The sequence below is a fragment of the Mercurialis annua genome, linkage group LG2 (assembly GCF_937616625.2).
Source record: "Mercurialis annua linkage group LG2, ddMerAnnu1.2, whole genome shotgun sequence".
NCBI classification, from domain to species: Eukaryota; Viridiplantae; Streptophyta; class Magnoliopsida; order Malpighiales; family Euphorbiaceae; genus Mercurialis; species Mercurialis annua.
The window spans coordinates 48,031,223-48,047,033 of NC_065571.1; the positions used below are offsets into that span (position 1 = coordinate 48,031,223).

The 15,811-nt window shown below is 30.5% G+C and overlaps 2 protein-coding genes across 2 annotated transcripts; both read right to left on the bottom strand.

The window, feature by feature from the left end:
* Positions 1-280: 280 nt before the first annotated feature.
* Positions 281-2,441, bottom strand: LOC126667038 (uncharacterized). Its single transcript, XM_050359983.2, has 2 exons — positions 2,093-2,441; positions 281-1,364 (listed from the first exon to the last, which is right to left on the bottom strand). The coding sequence occupies exon 2, from the start codon at positions 1,355-1,357 to the stop codon at positions 314-316; it is 1,044 nt and encodes a 347-aa protein (XP_050215940.1). The 5' UTR covers positions 1,358-1,364; positions 2,093-2,441; the 3' UTR covers positions 281-313.
* Positions 2,442-9,593: 7,152 nt separating this feature from the next.
* Positions 9,594-13,928, bottom strand: LOC126667679 (protein SUPPRESSOR OF MAX2 1). Its single transcript, XM_050360722.2, has 3 exons — positions 12,336-13,928; positions 11,782-12,079; positions 9,594-11,659 (listed from the first exon to the last, which is right to left on the bottom strand). The coding sequence occupies exons 1-3, from the start codon at positions 13,616-13,618 to the stop codon at positions 9,944-9,946; spliced, it is 3,297 nt and encodes a 1,098-aa protein (XP_050216679.1). The 5' UTR covers positions 13,619-13,928; the 3' UTR covers positions 9,594-9,943.
* Between the last annotated feature and the right edge of the window lie 1,883 nt (positions 13,929-15,811).

Consider the following 15,811-nt stretch of genomic DNA (forward strand, 5'->3'; position numbering starts at 1 on the left):
GGTAAGTATAGTTCCCCCTTGTAATAGAATAATAGCTCTTCCGGAGCCTTCAATTAATTTTACCTTACCAGATATTGTACTGACATTTGTCTGACATCTTTTAAGATTTGAAAAATATTTTTGGTGTTTGAGTATAGTGTGGGTTGTCGCACTATCCACAAGGCATATGTCTTCATTACTGAACTTGGACGAAACAATATGCTGAGAATTATCCATATGCTTCTTAATTCAAACAAAGAAAAATTCACCATAAGAAATTATAGAATAACATAACAATACATAAGTAAATAAAAATATTACAATACATGCTGGATTAGTTTTCATTATTATTGTTCTCAAGAAAATCAGAAACATCTAAATGTGTCATGTCTATAGAGTCATTATGCATCAGACTGTGGTCAAAATCATCATCAGAAACAAAATTTGTTTCTATATTCTTTCCATTTTCCTTGAGGGAAGCTTGGTAAAGCTCAACAAGATGTTTGGGCGTACGACAGGTACGCGACCAATGCCCAGTCATGCCACATCGATAACATTTACTATCGACATTTTTCACTTGATGTTTGTATTGTCCACTGTTCTTGTTTTCTTGTTTCTCCTCTTTCTTATCCCACTTCTGGTGGTGAATCTTATGCTTAAAGGAGTTATTATGACCGATATGGTTGTAATTATTTCCACCTCGACCATAACCATGACCACGACCACGACCATGGCCACGACCACGACCACGACCACGAGGAGATCTATATGCGCTCGCATTTACTTCAGGAAATGGAGCAGAACCAGTGGGTCGTGCCGCATGATTTTTCATTAACAGCTCGTTATTCTGCTCAGCCACTAGAAGGCAAGAAATCAGCTCTGAATATTTCTTAAAGCCTTTCTCACGATACTGCTGCTGGAGTACCACATTAGATGCATGAAAAGTGGAAAATGTTTTTTCTAATAAATCTTCATCAGTAATTGTTTCTCCACACAATTTTAGCTTTGAGCTAATTCGGAATATTGCAGAATTGTATTCACTAACACTTTTAAAATCCTGCAATCTTAAATGCATCCAGTCATAACGAGCTTTTGGAAGAATTACAGTCTTTTGATGGTCGAAGCGTTCTTTTAAACTATTCCAGAGAACAAGTGGATTATCTTCACTGAGATATTCATTTTTTAATCCTTCATCAAGATGATGGCGAAGGAAGATCATTGCTTTTGCACGATCTTGAGTAGAGGCATTATTTCCCTCTTTAATAGTGTCCTCATGACCTGAGGCTTGCAGATGTATTTTTGCATCTAGTATCCATGACAGATAATTTTTTCCAGATACATCAAGTGCCGTAAATTCAAGCTTTGTAAGGTTTGACATGATTAAACTATCACATGAAAAATAAATATAATTAGAAGTAATATTTATTTATGCGATAAAAACATAGAAATAATAATCATTTATTTTCAAGATTAAACAAACAAGTACAACCATCATATTTTGGCTTATAAATATGCATAATCAACAATTATTGCAGCAACTAATAAAGGTAGAACAATAAATACAAAAATACCTAAATATAAATAAAATTCTTCCCACGGAAGATTAAATATACCAATGAGTATTAAACTAAGTAACATAATAATAATAATCCAAAATAGCTTCATTTTTGAATTTTTGAAGATTAAGAGATGAAAAATTGTGTAGTGAAAATAAATAGTAAAGTGAGTATATATAGAGAAAAATATAGCCGTTTTATTACCGTTATATAGCCGTTTGTTACCGTTATGTAGCCGTTAGGTTATTTTTTTTTTGAATAAAATTATTTAGATGAAGACAACAATGAATTAAATTAATTATGATATAAAAATATGTATATTTATACTAATAGTGCCAACTAAATAAAATCGTTTATAGCAAGGGGATTACCACTCAAGCATCAACGATTAAAATTAAAGTATCAAATGATTATTTATAGGAGGCTTAGCCTTCCATATAAAAATTAATAACATAGATATAAACATAATAAATTAAATATTAAGCAAATAAAATTTGTAGGAGGTATAACCTTCCATTAATTAAATAATTAGACAAGTATTAAGGTTAGAGATTTACCTTTGAAATACTTTACCGAATTTTCTTGGATTAGGGAATCGTAAACTAATAGAACGATCGTGCTGATAACGTGTTATAAACTTAACGATAATATAGATAATGCTTATAGACTAAACTAATTAATAATTAGTGATCACTCAATAATGCAACAAGAGAGCAAATATTTAGGAGGAATTTTACTTCTTTGATGAGTATTTTCAATTGTGAAATTTACATGGATGGAAACCTATTTATAGGCAATTTCACCCACCATGTAATTAATGCATTTACATACATGTCAAAAATGGAGGGTTGAAATTTTTTTCACCTAATTGGATAGGTAATTTTGTCATACACCATATTCACATTATATTCATAACAATTTAAGAATAAAATCATTAAAATCAACTAAATAAAAAGATTAAATCCTATTTTTATCTATTTTAAAAATATAAATAAATCCTTTAACTTTAAAAAATTTCAAATAGATCGTAAAATTTAATTAAAATTTTATTAAAAAATTGCTAATCTTCATATTTTTTCGGACCCATCATCGTCCTCCTTCCATGGAAGAAGGAGCAGGTCTGGTCCTTCCTTCCATGGAAAGAGTCGCATTAAAAAATAAAGTCAACACTACATTAAATAAAGACAAGTGTGGTATGCATTTATAGAATTACTCATTTTGTATAGATTTATTAAATTTCTTAATACTTGTATTTGTTCTAAACTACCTATCAATTTAGAATCCATTGAAGTAATTTTTATATATTTTAGAATATTTAAAATAATAATTTTTTTATAGGACTGAAGAAATATTTTGGTATGTGATAAAAAGAAATAGAATATCATTATCAAAACAGAGCGAGTATTAGTTTTATCCACAAGTGATATTGTATATATATAGTTCTCTCCCTTCTCTCTAAAACCAAAAAACTCCTTTTCTTCATCTTCTTCAAAGGTGGCAGATGATGATATTTCCGGCTAACCGGAAAATCATTTTCTCTCCACCCACAGTATTATTAATCACAGATCTATTTTTTTTGTTGCAATAAATTTTTTTCTAAGGTATTTATTTAAATGTTATTTTGATTGAATAAAATCTTTTAACTCCTCTTTGATCCGTTCGAGTTTTAGATCTATGTTTTTATAGATCTAAAAATTGAAAGATCACTAATGGATCTATATTGAAGATGGGATTTTGAAAGTTTGAAGTTTCAAGAATCAAGCGTTTCAAGATCGTATTTTCAATTTGAACCATGTATGTTTTGGGTAACCTTTTGGTGGTTGAAAAAGCCTTAATCGATGATTGTATTTACAGCTCTCATCATTATTTTAGAATAATTTTTTTAATTTGTTGAAAAACCATTCATTTATGTAATTTTTATTTTCATCAATAAAAATTTTAGCCTTTGTTAAAAAAAAAAAGATGTATATATATACTATAAATATTTTTCCAACTACTTTATCACACCAACTTAATTTTAATTGAACATCATTAACCATTAAGATAATCTAAACTTTTTTATTGTAGAAACAAGGTGGGGTCACACATAAATCATGATGTGCACCAAAGGATGGGCTCTTTTGTTTTGGTTACTACTTACTTGAAGAAAGAAGAAGATATGGTGGAGTTACAAAAGTGAAGATTAGTTTTAATCTAATCTAATTAAAATTAAACTAAGCTAATAATTATAGGTTAGATTAGATTAGATAAAGAGATAAGAAGAGAGAATGGAAAGGTCCACTTGGACTTGGGTTTTTGTGTAATATGTGAAAAAGGAGAGTGGCGTTTTCTTCTCTAATAAACTTTACATCTTTATACTTTCTGTCTTTTGCTTATGTCATTTCTACCTTTTCAGAATGCCAACCACTCCTCTCTTTCTCCCTCTTACTTTTTCCCTTATTTTTATTTCCTTTCTTTCATACTAAATTATTTAAAATGGCCAAATGTCCTAAATCTTTTATAAAAATTTCACAAAAGTTCTGATCTTTTAATTTTGTCGATTTTGGCCAAAACAAATTATTTGGTTTCAATTGTGGCCAACTCTCAATTTAATTTCAATTTGCCTATGTGACGCCTATGTGGCATGCCAAATATTGAAAGTTCAGGATTTTTGTGAAATCAAATAACTCATTTTTGGCCAAAATCGACAAAATTAAAAGGTCGAGACTTTTGTGAAACCAAATAATCAGTTTTTGGCCAAAATCGACAAAATTGAAAGATCAGAACTTTTATAAAATTTTTGTGAAAGGTTTGGCCTTTTTACAACATTTGGCCTAAAATAATTAAGATACCGTTTGAATTGATGGATTCTAAATGATGGATTCTAAACGATCCATAAATTTGGACAAAATCTATCGTTTATCTAGAAAAAAAATTAATAGAATCCATGAATTTATAAATTCCGTTATTTTCTACAATCCATCATTTTTTTAGGGTTTTGATTTTCCACATATTAGGTGGAAAAGTTAAAATCCACCATTTTTTATATATGATGGATTGTTATACTATTTATTATTTTCCATAAATAATATTAAAAATCCATTGATTTTATATTCAATCCAAACGATGGAATTTTAAAATTTATGGATTTAAATTTCATTGATTTAAAATCCATCGATTTTGCTAAAATCCATGAATTTTAAAAACCCTCAATCCAAACGGTGTCTAAGTGATTTTTTATAAAATAAATAATACATTAACTTTTAAGTTATTTTATTTTTAATAATTGAATTTTTGTTTTTTGACAATAATAACATTACATAATGACTATTGATCATATGTAATTAATGGATTGTAAGATATTCAATTTTCCATGCAGATAATTCATTAGCTAAGAAGCTAGTTATATTAAAATTGAAAGGATGAACGTGCATTATTAAAAAAAATAAAAAGAATTGATTATTAATATCTGATAAATAAATTTTTGATAAACTTTTGTAATATAATATTTTAGTTTTATGAATAAATATACTGTTTTTTTTATTTTTTTTGTCATATTTTTTTTATATTAACCACTTCCTTTTATTAATTCTAATGATACACCATCTGTTATTTATGTATATGAAATATCATATTTCAAAGCGAGAGAATTGAAAAATTAATCGCTTGCTATTAGAAAAAGTGAATAAACCAACGAGCTGTAGTCTAAATGGTTAAGCGCCGACAACAAATTGTTAAGATTGTGAGTTCAATTTTTTCTGTAAGTGTTGCCACTGTTCTAATTTTTAAAAAAAGTGATTGACAAAAATAAAAAGACAATTATAGATATTTGGTAAGTGTTATTTAAGAAAAAGTTTTCTTAGCTCCATATCTAACTATTGTTTTTCTAAAACACTACTATCTCCAAAAATAATGGAAAGAAATAAAATTGAAATTTTGTGTTCTTTAATATAAAATGAGTCACTTCTATTTTGAACACCATTATATTGTTAAATCGTCTCAAAAAGATAATGACTCATGGGTCTAAAATGTGTTGCTAATATTGAATTAAAAAAGAGAGATTCTTAGGTAGATTCAGTCTACCACGTTATTCGTGGACTAACCTATCACATTATGACACGTCATTAAAATAATGGCGCTATCGTAATTTTGTTTATTACTTATTTACACTTTTGAATAGGAATATTACGATAGTGCCATTATTTTAATGACGTGTCATAATACAATAGATTAGTCCACGAATGACGTGGTAGACTGAGTCTACCTAAAAATTTCTCATTAAAAAAACCATTCAATAGTTGCAATAAATCTTATTGCCAAATAGGTCAACAATTTTAAAAAAACATATTAATACAGCAAAATTATGATATACAACTTTTATAATTAATTGGCTTGTCATTTGATTTTTATGAAGATTTATCACAAATTGTAGGTATACATTCAGAGTTGATTAAAAATGATTTTTAAAGGTTTTTTTTTGTCAAAGATTTTAATTGTTAGCGGGAGTTAATGTTAGACATTTTTTAAATAGGCACATTGCTCGTGAGTATTGAGGGTCTCAATCTCATACACATATCATTAGAGGTTGGCCAACTGAGCCCAGCCTTCAAGTGTATTTTTAAAGGTTTAATATTTGAAAAATATCATATCTTTACTTTTTGTTATAGTTTATTTTATACTCATTCCGTCCCAAATTGATAGGTTGTTTAAGACAAATAATTTATCTAGATAAAATGAGTTTATTTATACAAAGATATCACACTTGTCTTCATTTACTATAGTAGTAGTAATTTTTATCTTTTAGTATCTTTTGTTTTAATTTTAATGAATAATAAATAAGAGTATATATGACAATTCATCATTCAAGTAATAAATGATTGTCTATAATTCGGGATAAAAAATAAAAATAGTGTCTATCAATTTGGGATAGATGGAATAATTTTTAATTTTAATTATTGTCATTTGTTTAAATTATAATGGAAAAGATTCATATATATTATTCATATTTAAAATTTTTAAAAATAAAAAAGCAAATTGAAACGATATAAAGGGTGCATTTAACTTTTATTTTATTTTAATTTAGACAAATGCTACTATTTAAATTGAAAAATAAAAAATGAACTGAAATTAAAAAATAATTAAAATTTTAAAAAATAATTTTTTTTTTGGAAAAATTGAATACTTTTAGATGATTAAAGATTAATTAAATATAGAGACTTTATTGTATAGTTTGGCTTCTTTTAATGTGAAAAGAAAATGAATAAGGAAGGGAAAAAAAGCTAGAAATAGCAACTATATTCCTTATTTAGTGATATACATAACCAAACAAAACATAGCTTTCTTTTCAAAACAGGTAAAAAGCATTAAAACTTGTAATTAATGAGAGAGATGCAACTTAAGAAAGGGGCCAATGGAGATGATTTTGGCCACAAAATAAATGAAAACACATGCATGGTTGGACTATATAATATAATGATGTAGCCATCAATGCAACATCTTTTGTCTTCATTCTTCTTCGCCCATAACTCTTCAATTTCAAAATTATGTCGACTTCTAAACTAGTTTCATTAATTGGTGAACTACACATTCAAATAATCGTTTTGCTATCAAAGTAACAAATTTATATACACTATGATAAATGTAATATTGTATCTAAACTTAATTTTATTAATAGCTTTTTATTTAACCATAATTTCATTAGGTATTGTGGAGAAGGATATTTTGATTAGCGGGTGTTTCACCATAAATTAGAATGACAATTAATAATATGTTTATAGTTGCAAGAACAATTCTAAATCATAAACTATTGTACTTAACGTTAATATTTTACATGAAAGAGTCCAAATATTTTGGTCTGTTTAAAAACTAGTCGCCTTTTCTTGAATAAAAGTTGATTATTAAATGAGAACACATGGTATGCAACTTGTACAATTGGAAATAGATTTGTCTATATTGACCATGAAATTTCCTTTTCAAGAAGGTTATGCCTTAATTATGTTTATGTTGAAACGTGTACATGCTTTTGCACCCCTTCATATAGAGATTCTTAAATAGACTAATATGATGACACTGTCGTAATTTTATTTATTATTTTTTTATACTTTTGAATAATAATATTACAACAGTGCCATCATTTTAATAACGTATCATAATATAACAAGTTTAATCCATAAATAATATGATGGTTAGAGTTTACCTAAGAATTTCTCTTTACAAGCTACATGATGGTCTGAGTTTACCTAAGTATTTATACTGTATCTATTATAATGTACTTATGGTGTATATATAGTGTAACTATGGTATTTTTATAGTATAATAATAGTATGCATAGTGTATCTATGGTGTTTTTGTAGTGCTTTTATGGTGTACACCATAAAAATACTGCAAATACACCATAGATATACTAGAAAAACGGCATAAATACATTAAAAAAACATAAATATACCGAAAAATATCAAAAATACACTATAAATATACCTAAAATGCACTGTAACTTAAATACATTATAAAAACACTGTAAATAAACCATAAAATCAATTTGATATTTACAAAATCAGTAACATTAAAATTAATAATAAATTTGTAAACAAGAAAAGGACAAAATAATTATATGAATTATAAACAAAAGAAATTATAAATCTACAATAATTTATTTATAAAATATTTAAATCATCATAAATTATCTAAAAATTACAAAAAAAAACTTCAAACAATGTCAAGTAATTCATCGGAAGAAATGCGGTGACAAGAAAATCAACGAAAAAAATGCGGTGAATATAATTTACTATTAACTTTATCTAGTAAATGTATAAAACAAAAATATAAAAAGAAAGAAAATTATACAATATGGTAAAATCATAGGAAGTTTTTTTATTATCAAAGACATAGGAACTTGGTTTGGGGGATATATATTTAAAATAATACTTAATAAACATATAAACCCTAAAAACTACATAGATATTATTTCTGATAGCACCTCCAAATATATAAATTTTGGAGCGACTGTATTTTACAAAAATTCCAAGATTACGAGTCTCTTTTTTTTCTTTTAATCGTGAATTCTCTAATGGACCGCTCCATGTTTTGGCCAAATTCCAAGAATCTCAGTCTTTTATTTTATTTTTATATAAAAAGGTGAGTCGTGTCAACACCTTAAGCATCTAATTAATGCCACTCAATTCACGTAACTCTACATTTTCGACACCTCATTCCACATTCCCACCTCTTGCTTTTCTTTACCCTTACCAGTAATTAAATTTTATAAAAATTGTATATCGTTTATTTTTAGAAATAAAATTTAATTATAATTTATTTAAACCACTTAATAACAATAAAATTTAATTATAATTTTTTCCGTTTCAATTAGAAAGTCCCATCTAATATCACATTTATGAAATTTAATTTAAATCTTTCGTATTCTTCCAACTTAATTATTTTTTTATAATTTATAAAATATTTATTGACTACGTATAATTTTAAAGTAACAAATATTATACTAATACATATGTATAACCATAATTTTTAATAATTCACCAATGCTTTTTAATAGTGAAAAATAACAAAACTTTTAAAATTTAAATACTCTATCAAAATTAATTAATAAGGGTACAAAATTAATAAAAATAAAAAGTACAAATTATATATTTTTGAACTGTGTAAATTACTAATAATTTTTTTAAACTGAGCTGAAAAGAAATATGAACTTTTATAAATAATAACAAAAAATTATAATTTAATTTATAAAAATCATTTAGTTTCTATGGTTCAATCTTCTCCATATTTTATCAATTCACATAATTTTATTGGTTCAATCAGTTCAATAATTTTTTAAAAACAAACTGAAATAGCCCCAAATTTTCACTTGAATAGGCTACTCAGTATCTAACAATAATTCATACAACTAATATTTATTATAGGATTTTGTGCTCAAATTCAATTACATTTGATAAAAAAAAATTATAATTAAAAAAAAAATGCGTTTGTAGGAAGAATTGAACCCAGAACTTTGACAGTTTGATATACAATGCTTACGTTGGTAGGAAAAATATTATTAATAATAGAAAGAGCAGTAAATATTCATTTGCTGGAATAACAAGAATGCTCCACTTTTGATAAATGATAGCTCTAAGTAAAAATATCTATATGGTAAATTTACTATTTCTCGAACAAAAATTATATGGTAAATACTATAAAAAAATTCTCTAACCATTAAAAAAAACATTATATGGAAAAGAAAGAGATTAAAAAATAATAAAAAAAGGCGAGATTTTACTTGCTGGCTAAAGGTTCCATTAATCTATCAACTTCCCTTTTTTCTCTAGCTGTTTTTCCTTCTTTACCCTTTTCAACCGTTTTCAGTTTCACCACCCCGCCAAAAACAGTTGAAACCATATTTACAACTCTAACCAATTGAACTGTCCACTGTGCCATCACAAACCATCAACCACTACTCTTACACTGCTTGGCAGCCACTCTTCGTCGCTCCGGCTACCGGAATCACTGTCCGGTTCTAGCCGTATGATGGTGGAACCTTCTCCGACCGTCCGTAAGTGTAACTTGAGTTGGCGAATGCTTGGAACCAATGCCTTCTCAGTCCATTCTTCTAAACTGCCTCTACTTAACCATAGCCCACCGGCTATCTTGTCGAGCGCATCGTCTTGAATTTCGAATGATGATTCTTGACCGATGATGGTTGAGAACTTTTTGGTTATGGACTTTGATATCTCGGATCGAAGGGAGGCTAAATCAACAGGTTTGAAAATAATGCTATCGTCTACTGATTTGATCAACTCACTAGATCCTGATGTCGCTGCAGGCGTTAGCTGTCGATTATTAAAGACATGTTCATCTTCATGATCAATAGTGAGATCACTCGAATTTCGAGATCCGTCCGCTTTATCCTCCTCGGCATCATCAGCAGCTTCATTCAAGTCAAATGACAGTCCTGAACCAGTGTCTTTTCTTGGCTTTGCAGGCCTCGCCTCACAGGGCAACCAACTGGCTCGTCGCTTTGCTGTTTTCTCGCAGAGAGATAACCTTAACTGCCACCCTCCACTTACCAAACCAGCAAGATTTGTGTTATCGAGTGAAGCACCACTCGATAGAAATTTCATATTGTCCGGTAACCAATTTGCAGTGAGAATGAAGATAACATTTCCAAGACTAATCTCACGGCCATGGGAATCAGAAAGTCGTCCTCTATCCATGGCCCGCTTTATGCTCCCACGAACAAGCACGTCTGCTTCATCAATGTCGTCAAGCATAATTACGGAGAACGGGTTCCTCCTAACAGCCTCAACTATTCGATCGAGTGCGGTTTTACCACGGAAATTCACATTGGATTCCCCATCATCACGCCGTGACCCAAGAGGAACCATTATTGGATTTGTGCCACAAACAAGATCTGATAGAGCTGATGCCATCTTCTTCTTGCCAACCCTGTCTGGACCAGTGAATAACAGCCAAATGTCACCCTTTGAACTATTGCCACGCTGTCTACCGCTACCCAATTTGCATTGAGTCACTGTCGTTGCCACTGCCGATGCTGCTTCTCTCTGCCACCACACCTTTTCTAGAAGACCCTTGAGAAGCCTTTTGAATGAGTCAGCATCTAATGAACTTAGAAGCTTGATGGCCTGCGATTCAGTCAACTTGGTTTGCGGCTCAGAAGCAACACGACCCAGAAAGTCTTCAGTCCGATCTTCTTTGGCTCTCTCAGGAGTATTTTCTTTGCTCTTCGACTGCCCGAGAACCAGGTCAGTCCTCACCGGACTCCCTGGAGGAGAAGCTGCCTGACCAGGGGATTGGCTTGGCAACCGTGTAGTTTCACCAGCAACGGAGTTCAATTGTGGAGTCCCACCAGTTTTCATGTTCAATTGTGGAATTCCACCGATCTTGGAGTTCAATTTTGGGTTCAGTAGCGGAGTTTCACCAAGAATTCTGTTCAAGCCTAATTTTGGCTGGAAAGGTTGACGAGCGAGCAAGCTCGGATTGTACAAGCTTGTCGTAGAGAGAGGTTGTTGCATAATTCTCTCAGAGCCAATGTTATGCTGATGATAACCAGGATGAAGACGCAAGCATGTATCATACCATTTCTTCTGCAACTCTACAGTCTTCTGATTTAACATTAGCTCGTGATCCTTCGTCTGCATACAATATGTAATAATTAGTTTACCATTTACAATTTTTTTTTTTAAACATTTCTCAAATTAAAAAGGCAATGAACATTAATCACCCAATACGAACTTTTAATTCAAACTGAACTTACCGCAGTCTGATCTGATGTTTTATTGTCGTCCTCTTGAGACTTAGCATCTTTCAACCACTGTGGCAGTGTTGGTTGAGTAGCTTCTGATTTAAGCTCTGAAGAAGATCTCTCAGATTCCTTTGAAACTTTTGATAGCTCTTGCTCATAATTCTGCATACACTGTGGGCAACAACTCGTTTTTCGCACAGGATCCAAGTTCTCCGCAAAACGCCTTAGCGGAACAGGTGTAATTGTCGGAAAGCCCTTCAAAGACGATAAAGACTCTCCAGATATTCCAAGAATCCCATTGGATCCAAGCCTAAACACATCACAAAACATGAAATTCTGTTAGCAGAGTTGATATAGAACCTTAGAAATAGCATAATGAGAACATTTCTCTAAACCAAGTTGACAAAGAAAAGGAATCAATGATCAGAATTCACCAAATTAAGCATTTCCTAAAAGTCTACAACTTTATTCAGAATTTAAGAATATTTTCTATCTATGAATCTGAAAACAGCAAAAATTCATGATACTGAATCGATTCATTTACAGAGCAAGAAAAAGATGAACACCTGGGGAACATTCCTGGGAGAGGTGCTCTAGGTGCTATAGGCACAGCCTGCAGATCCCAATCATTTTCCATGGAAGGATGATACACTTGACACCTCAAATATGTCTCACAAGTAGCAGTTCCAATCAGCCAAACCCTCCCACAACTCCTCTCTTCAAACTTACCCAACACCTTCCCCATCTCCGCCACCGCCGCTCGCCCCGCCTCCGAAACAATCTGCTGCTGCGGCTGGCCGCCACCGCCAGTGCCCGAAAAACTCACTGGCTGCTCAACTAGCCATTTTAAATCACCCAAATTGAGAATTACTCCGCCGCAATCCGAATTCCCGATTTTCGACTCGATTACGCCTCCTAATTCCGTAATCTTCGTAGACATTTGTGATTTATCAAGAAACTCTTTTTCTAAATGAATCACATGAACATCTTTTAACAACCCATCTCCAATTTCTTTGTTCTCTATTCTTTTTAATAACTCCTTGACCACCATCTCCGGCTCCGATTCACCAACAAGAACAGGGTTCCTCTTTTTATTCTTCAATAAAATATCAACAACTCTCTTCACCTCCTCATTCCTCTGCTGCCCAAATTGCGGCCCGCTCGGTCCGCCCCCTTGTTGCAATCTCGGATTAACATACATACTCCGATTCGTACCTGGTCCGGTGAGCGGACCGGGCACCAAAGAGGTATTCGTTCGAAACCCGAATCCAAAAGAACCCGAATTCGAAACACCACCTCCAACACCAGCACCGCCACCGCAAGCGGCGGTGGCAGAAGATGAGGTTATAGACAAAGATTGTTCAATTGTAGCTTTAACAGCGGGACTAGAAAAACTAGCTTCTCTCATAACTCTACTAACACTGGGATCATCTAAAATCGATATAATCAGCTGTTCAAGCTCAACTTTAACCGCTAACAACGGCTGCTGTTGCTGCTCCGGGCAGCCTCGTCTCTGATGAGCCTGAGCTCGCTTCAAAGCGGCCATTAACGCGTTAGAAATAGGCGGGTCGTGGCCGGGGCTAAGATTTTGCGCGGTGGGTAATCTTTCGAGGGCGACGCTGAAACAAAGCTCTAAAGCTCGGCACTGAAGCGGGTGGGAGGAGTTGGGATGTGATTTGATACATGCTTGCCGGAGATACCCAGTTGGGGAAGATAACAGAGTGGCGGCGACGTGCAGTGGGGTCGTCTGGCCGTGGTTCCGGCGAGTAGCTTCTGCTATCGAGTGGTTTAATACGCTCGCCGCCTCTGGTGTAAGCGTTTGTTGAATGGTGTTGAGTCCAGCTCTCATTTCTTGGATTCTTTAGTGAAATTCAAGAATCAAAAATTGAAGTCAATCAAGAAAATTGAAGAGGGTGAGTGGGATTGAAGAAATAAAATAAAGAATGGGTTGAAAAGGTTTTATTTTGTTCTATGAGTGGTTTTTTTGTTCTTAATTTTTTAAGAGATCTATCCATCCAAACTTTGGTGAAGAAGAAGAAGAGTTGTGTATAAATATGTAAGAGAAAAATTTCAAAGGGAAAAGGAAAGGAAAATGAGATGCCCTGCTTTACATTTCATACTTCTCTCTCTCTCTCTCTCTTGTTCTATCTCATTCATTAACCTCCCAAAATATCCTTACTACCATGATAGAAAAAATGTAAATCTTTAGTACCATTTAAAATTAACTTTAGTAACTACTTTTTCCATCTTAAAATATTAGTCTATTTTTTATTTCACACAATTCAAAAATATAATTAATATTTTAATTTCTTATAATTTTACTTTTATTTTTTTATCATACCCTTATTAACTGGTATGACTAATTTATTTTTTAAACTAATTATATTAAATAGTAAAATTTAAATAAAAATAATATAAAAAAATCAGCACTTTTAAATTATGATTTATTGAAAACATAAATAGTTATTTAGGATAAAAAAAGTGTACTATTATTTTGAGAAGGAAAGAGTAGAAAAAATGAGTAAAGAATCAGTCAAGATTTTAAAATTGTGACTTGTTGTTAAATTATTTATTGTTAAATATTTTAATTAATTAAAAATAATATTTTAATTATTTTTTTATCAAAAAATAGTAATATTGATAGATTAACATATTACATCCTAAGGTCGAAGTATATCGTAGATTAAAATAATAAAAATAAAAACAATTGAAACCCTACATCGATCTACAAAAAGAAACGAAACAAAAATATAAATTTAAAGATACAAATTTAACATGTGATTAAAACATGATGAATTCCAGTGTAAGAATTTTCTGCACCAATCATACCCCATAACTTCTATTAACCACTTGTTCCGCTGCTAAGATACTTCGAACGATAAAAAAACCTTAAATCTTCAAGAACGTGAAGTTGAAGTTTGAACAAACGCTAAAGAGTCTTGAACGAACCAAGGATCTATAAAACCACGAATAAAACACAAAAACACACCAAAACTCCAGAGAACGGAGCAATTTATTCAAACAAACAACAAAACATTGAAAGCAACGAGTTAAAAGACGATGATATCCGGCTAAAAGCCGAAAATCACCGTCCCCTGCGCTCGAAATTGAAGAAATCGCACTTTCTCTCTCTAGAAATGTTTTCTGTCTCTAGATATTTTTAATTATTAAATTAGTCATAGTAGTGCTATATAGTTTTGTTTTTAATTGAACTAAAAATAAAAGAAAAAATTGATTAAAATAATTAAAAATATGTTATTTAATTTTAAATTATAATTTCAGGGACTGAATTGACTTTTATTCAAAAAAAATCATAAATACTTGGTCTATCTCATTTGTTTCTCCTTGTTTTATTTTTACACATGTATACATTAGATGTTCTAGATAAATTTTAGTTTATATCCCTCTTTCTTTATCTTACAATTATAATATTGTTAAAACATCATTAATTTCTATCTATTAAATTCAGTAATAGCTAAAATAAAATAAAATTGATGCTAATAATGTAGCAAAAAAAGTTTTCATCAAAAAGTATAAAAATGACAAAAATAAGGAACAAAATGAATGTTAAATCTTTTTTACAGTTACGACTTTTTTTAAAAAGAGTTAAATAAAATAAATAAAATAAAATATTATTTAATATTTGATTGAATTGAGTATTTTTAAAAATATATTTATTAATTATATAAATATAAAAAAGAAAAGCCCTCACTTGCACCTATCTTAACTTTTGAAATTTAAAGTCGTTTGACAAAATCATCTCTAATTAATACACTAAAAATAAAATAAACTTACATTAAAATTTAGTAGTTCTAGCAGTTTATTTTATTTTATTCTAACGCGAAAAACAGATTTTTATATGGCAACATGAAATTTGACCGTGCATCATAGATTTACATTAATTTAACATAAATTTTAATATTTGATTAACCGTCAATTTTACAAGAGTACCTTTTTATAGTGTCACAATCATGAAGCAAGTAATCAAATTAAATAAGATTAATAGTGGATGTGAGGTAACTAAACTACAATTATTAGTGAA

What these genes read in the sequence shown, in the direction of transcription:
- LOC126667038 (XM_050359983.2), bottom strand. Translation starts at nt 1,357, where the DNA reads ATGTCAAACCTTACAAAGCTTGAATTTACGGCACTTGATGTATCTGGA.
- LOC126667679 (XM_050360722.2), bottom strand. Translation starts at nt 13,618, where the DNA reads ATGAGAGCTGGACTCAACACCATTCAACAAACGCTTACACCAGAGGCG. An exon ending in CTCCCAGGAATGTTCCCCAG is followed by an intron (nt 12,080 to 12,335) that starts GTGTTCATCTTT and finishes TGATGTGTTTAG; the next exon opens with GCTTGGATCCAATGGGATTC. An exon ending in AAACATCAGATCAGACTGCG is followed by an intron (nt 11,660 to 11,781) that starts GTAAGTTCAGTT and finishes TATTGTATGCAG; the next exon opens with ACGAAGGATCACGAGCTAAT.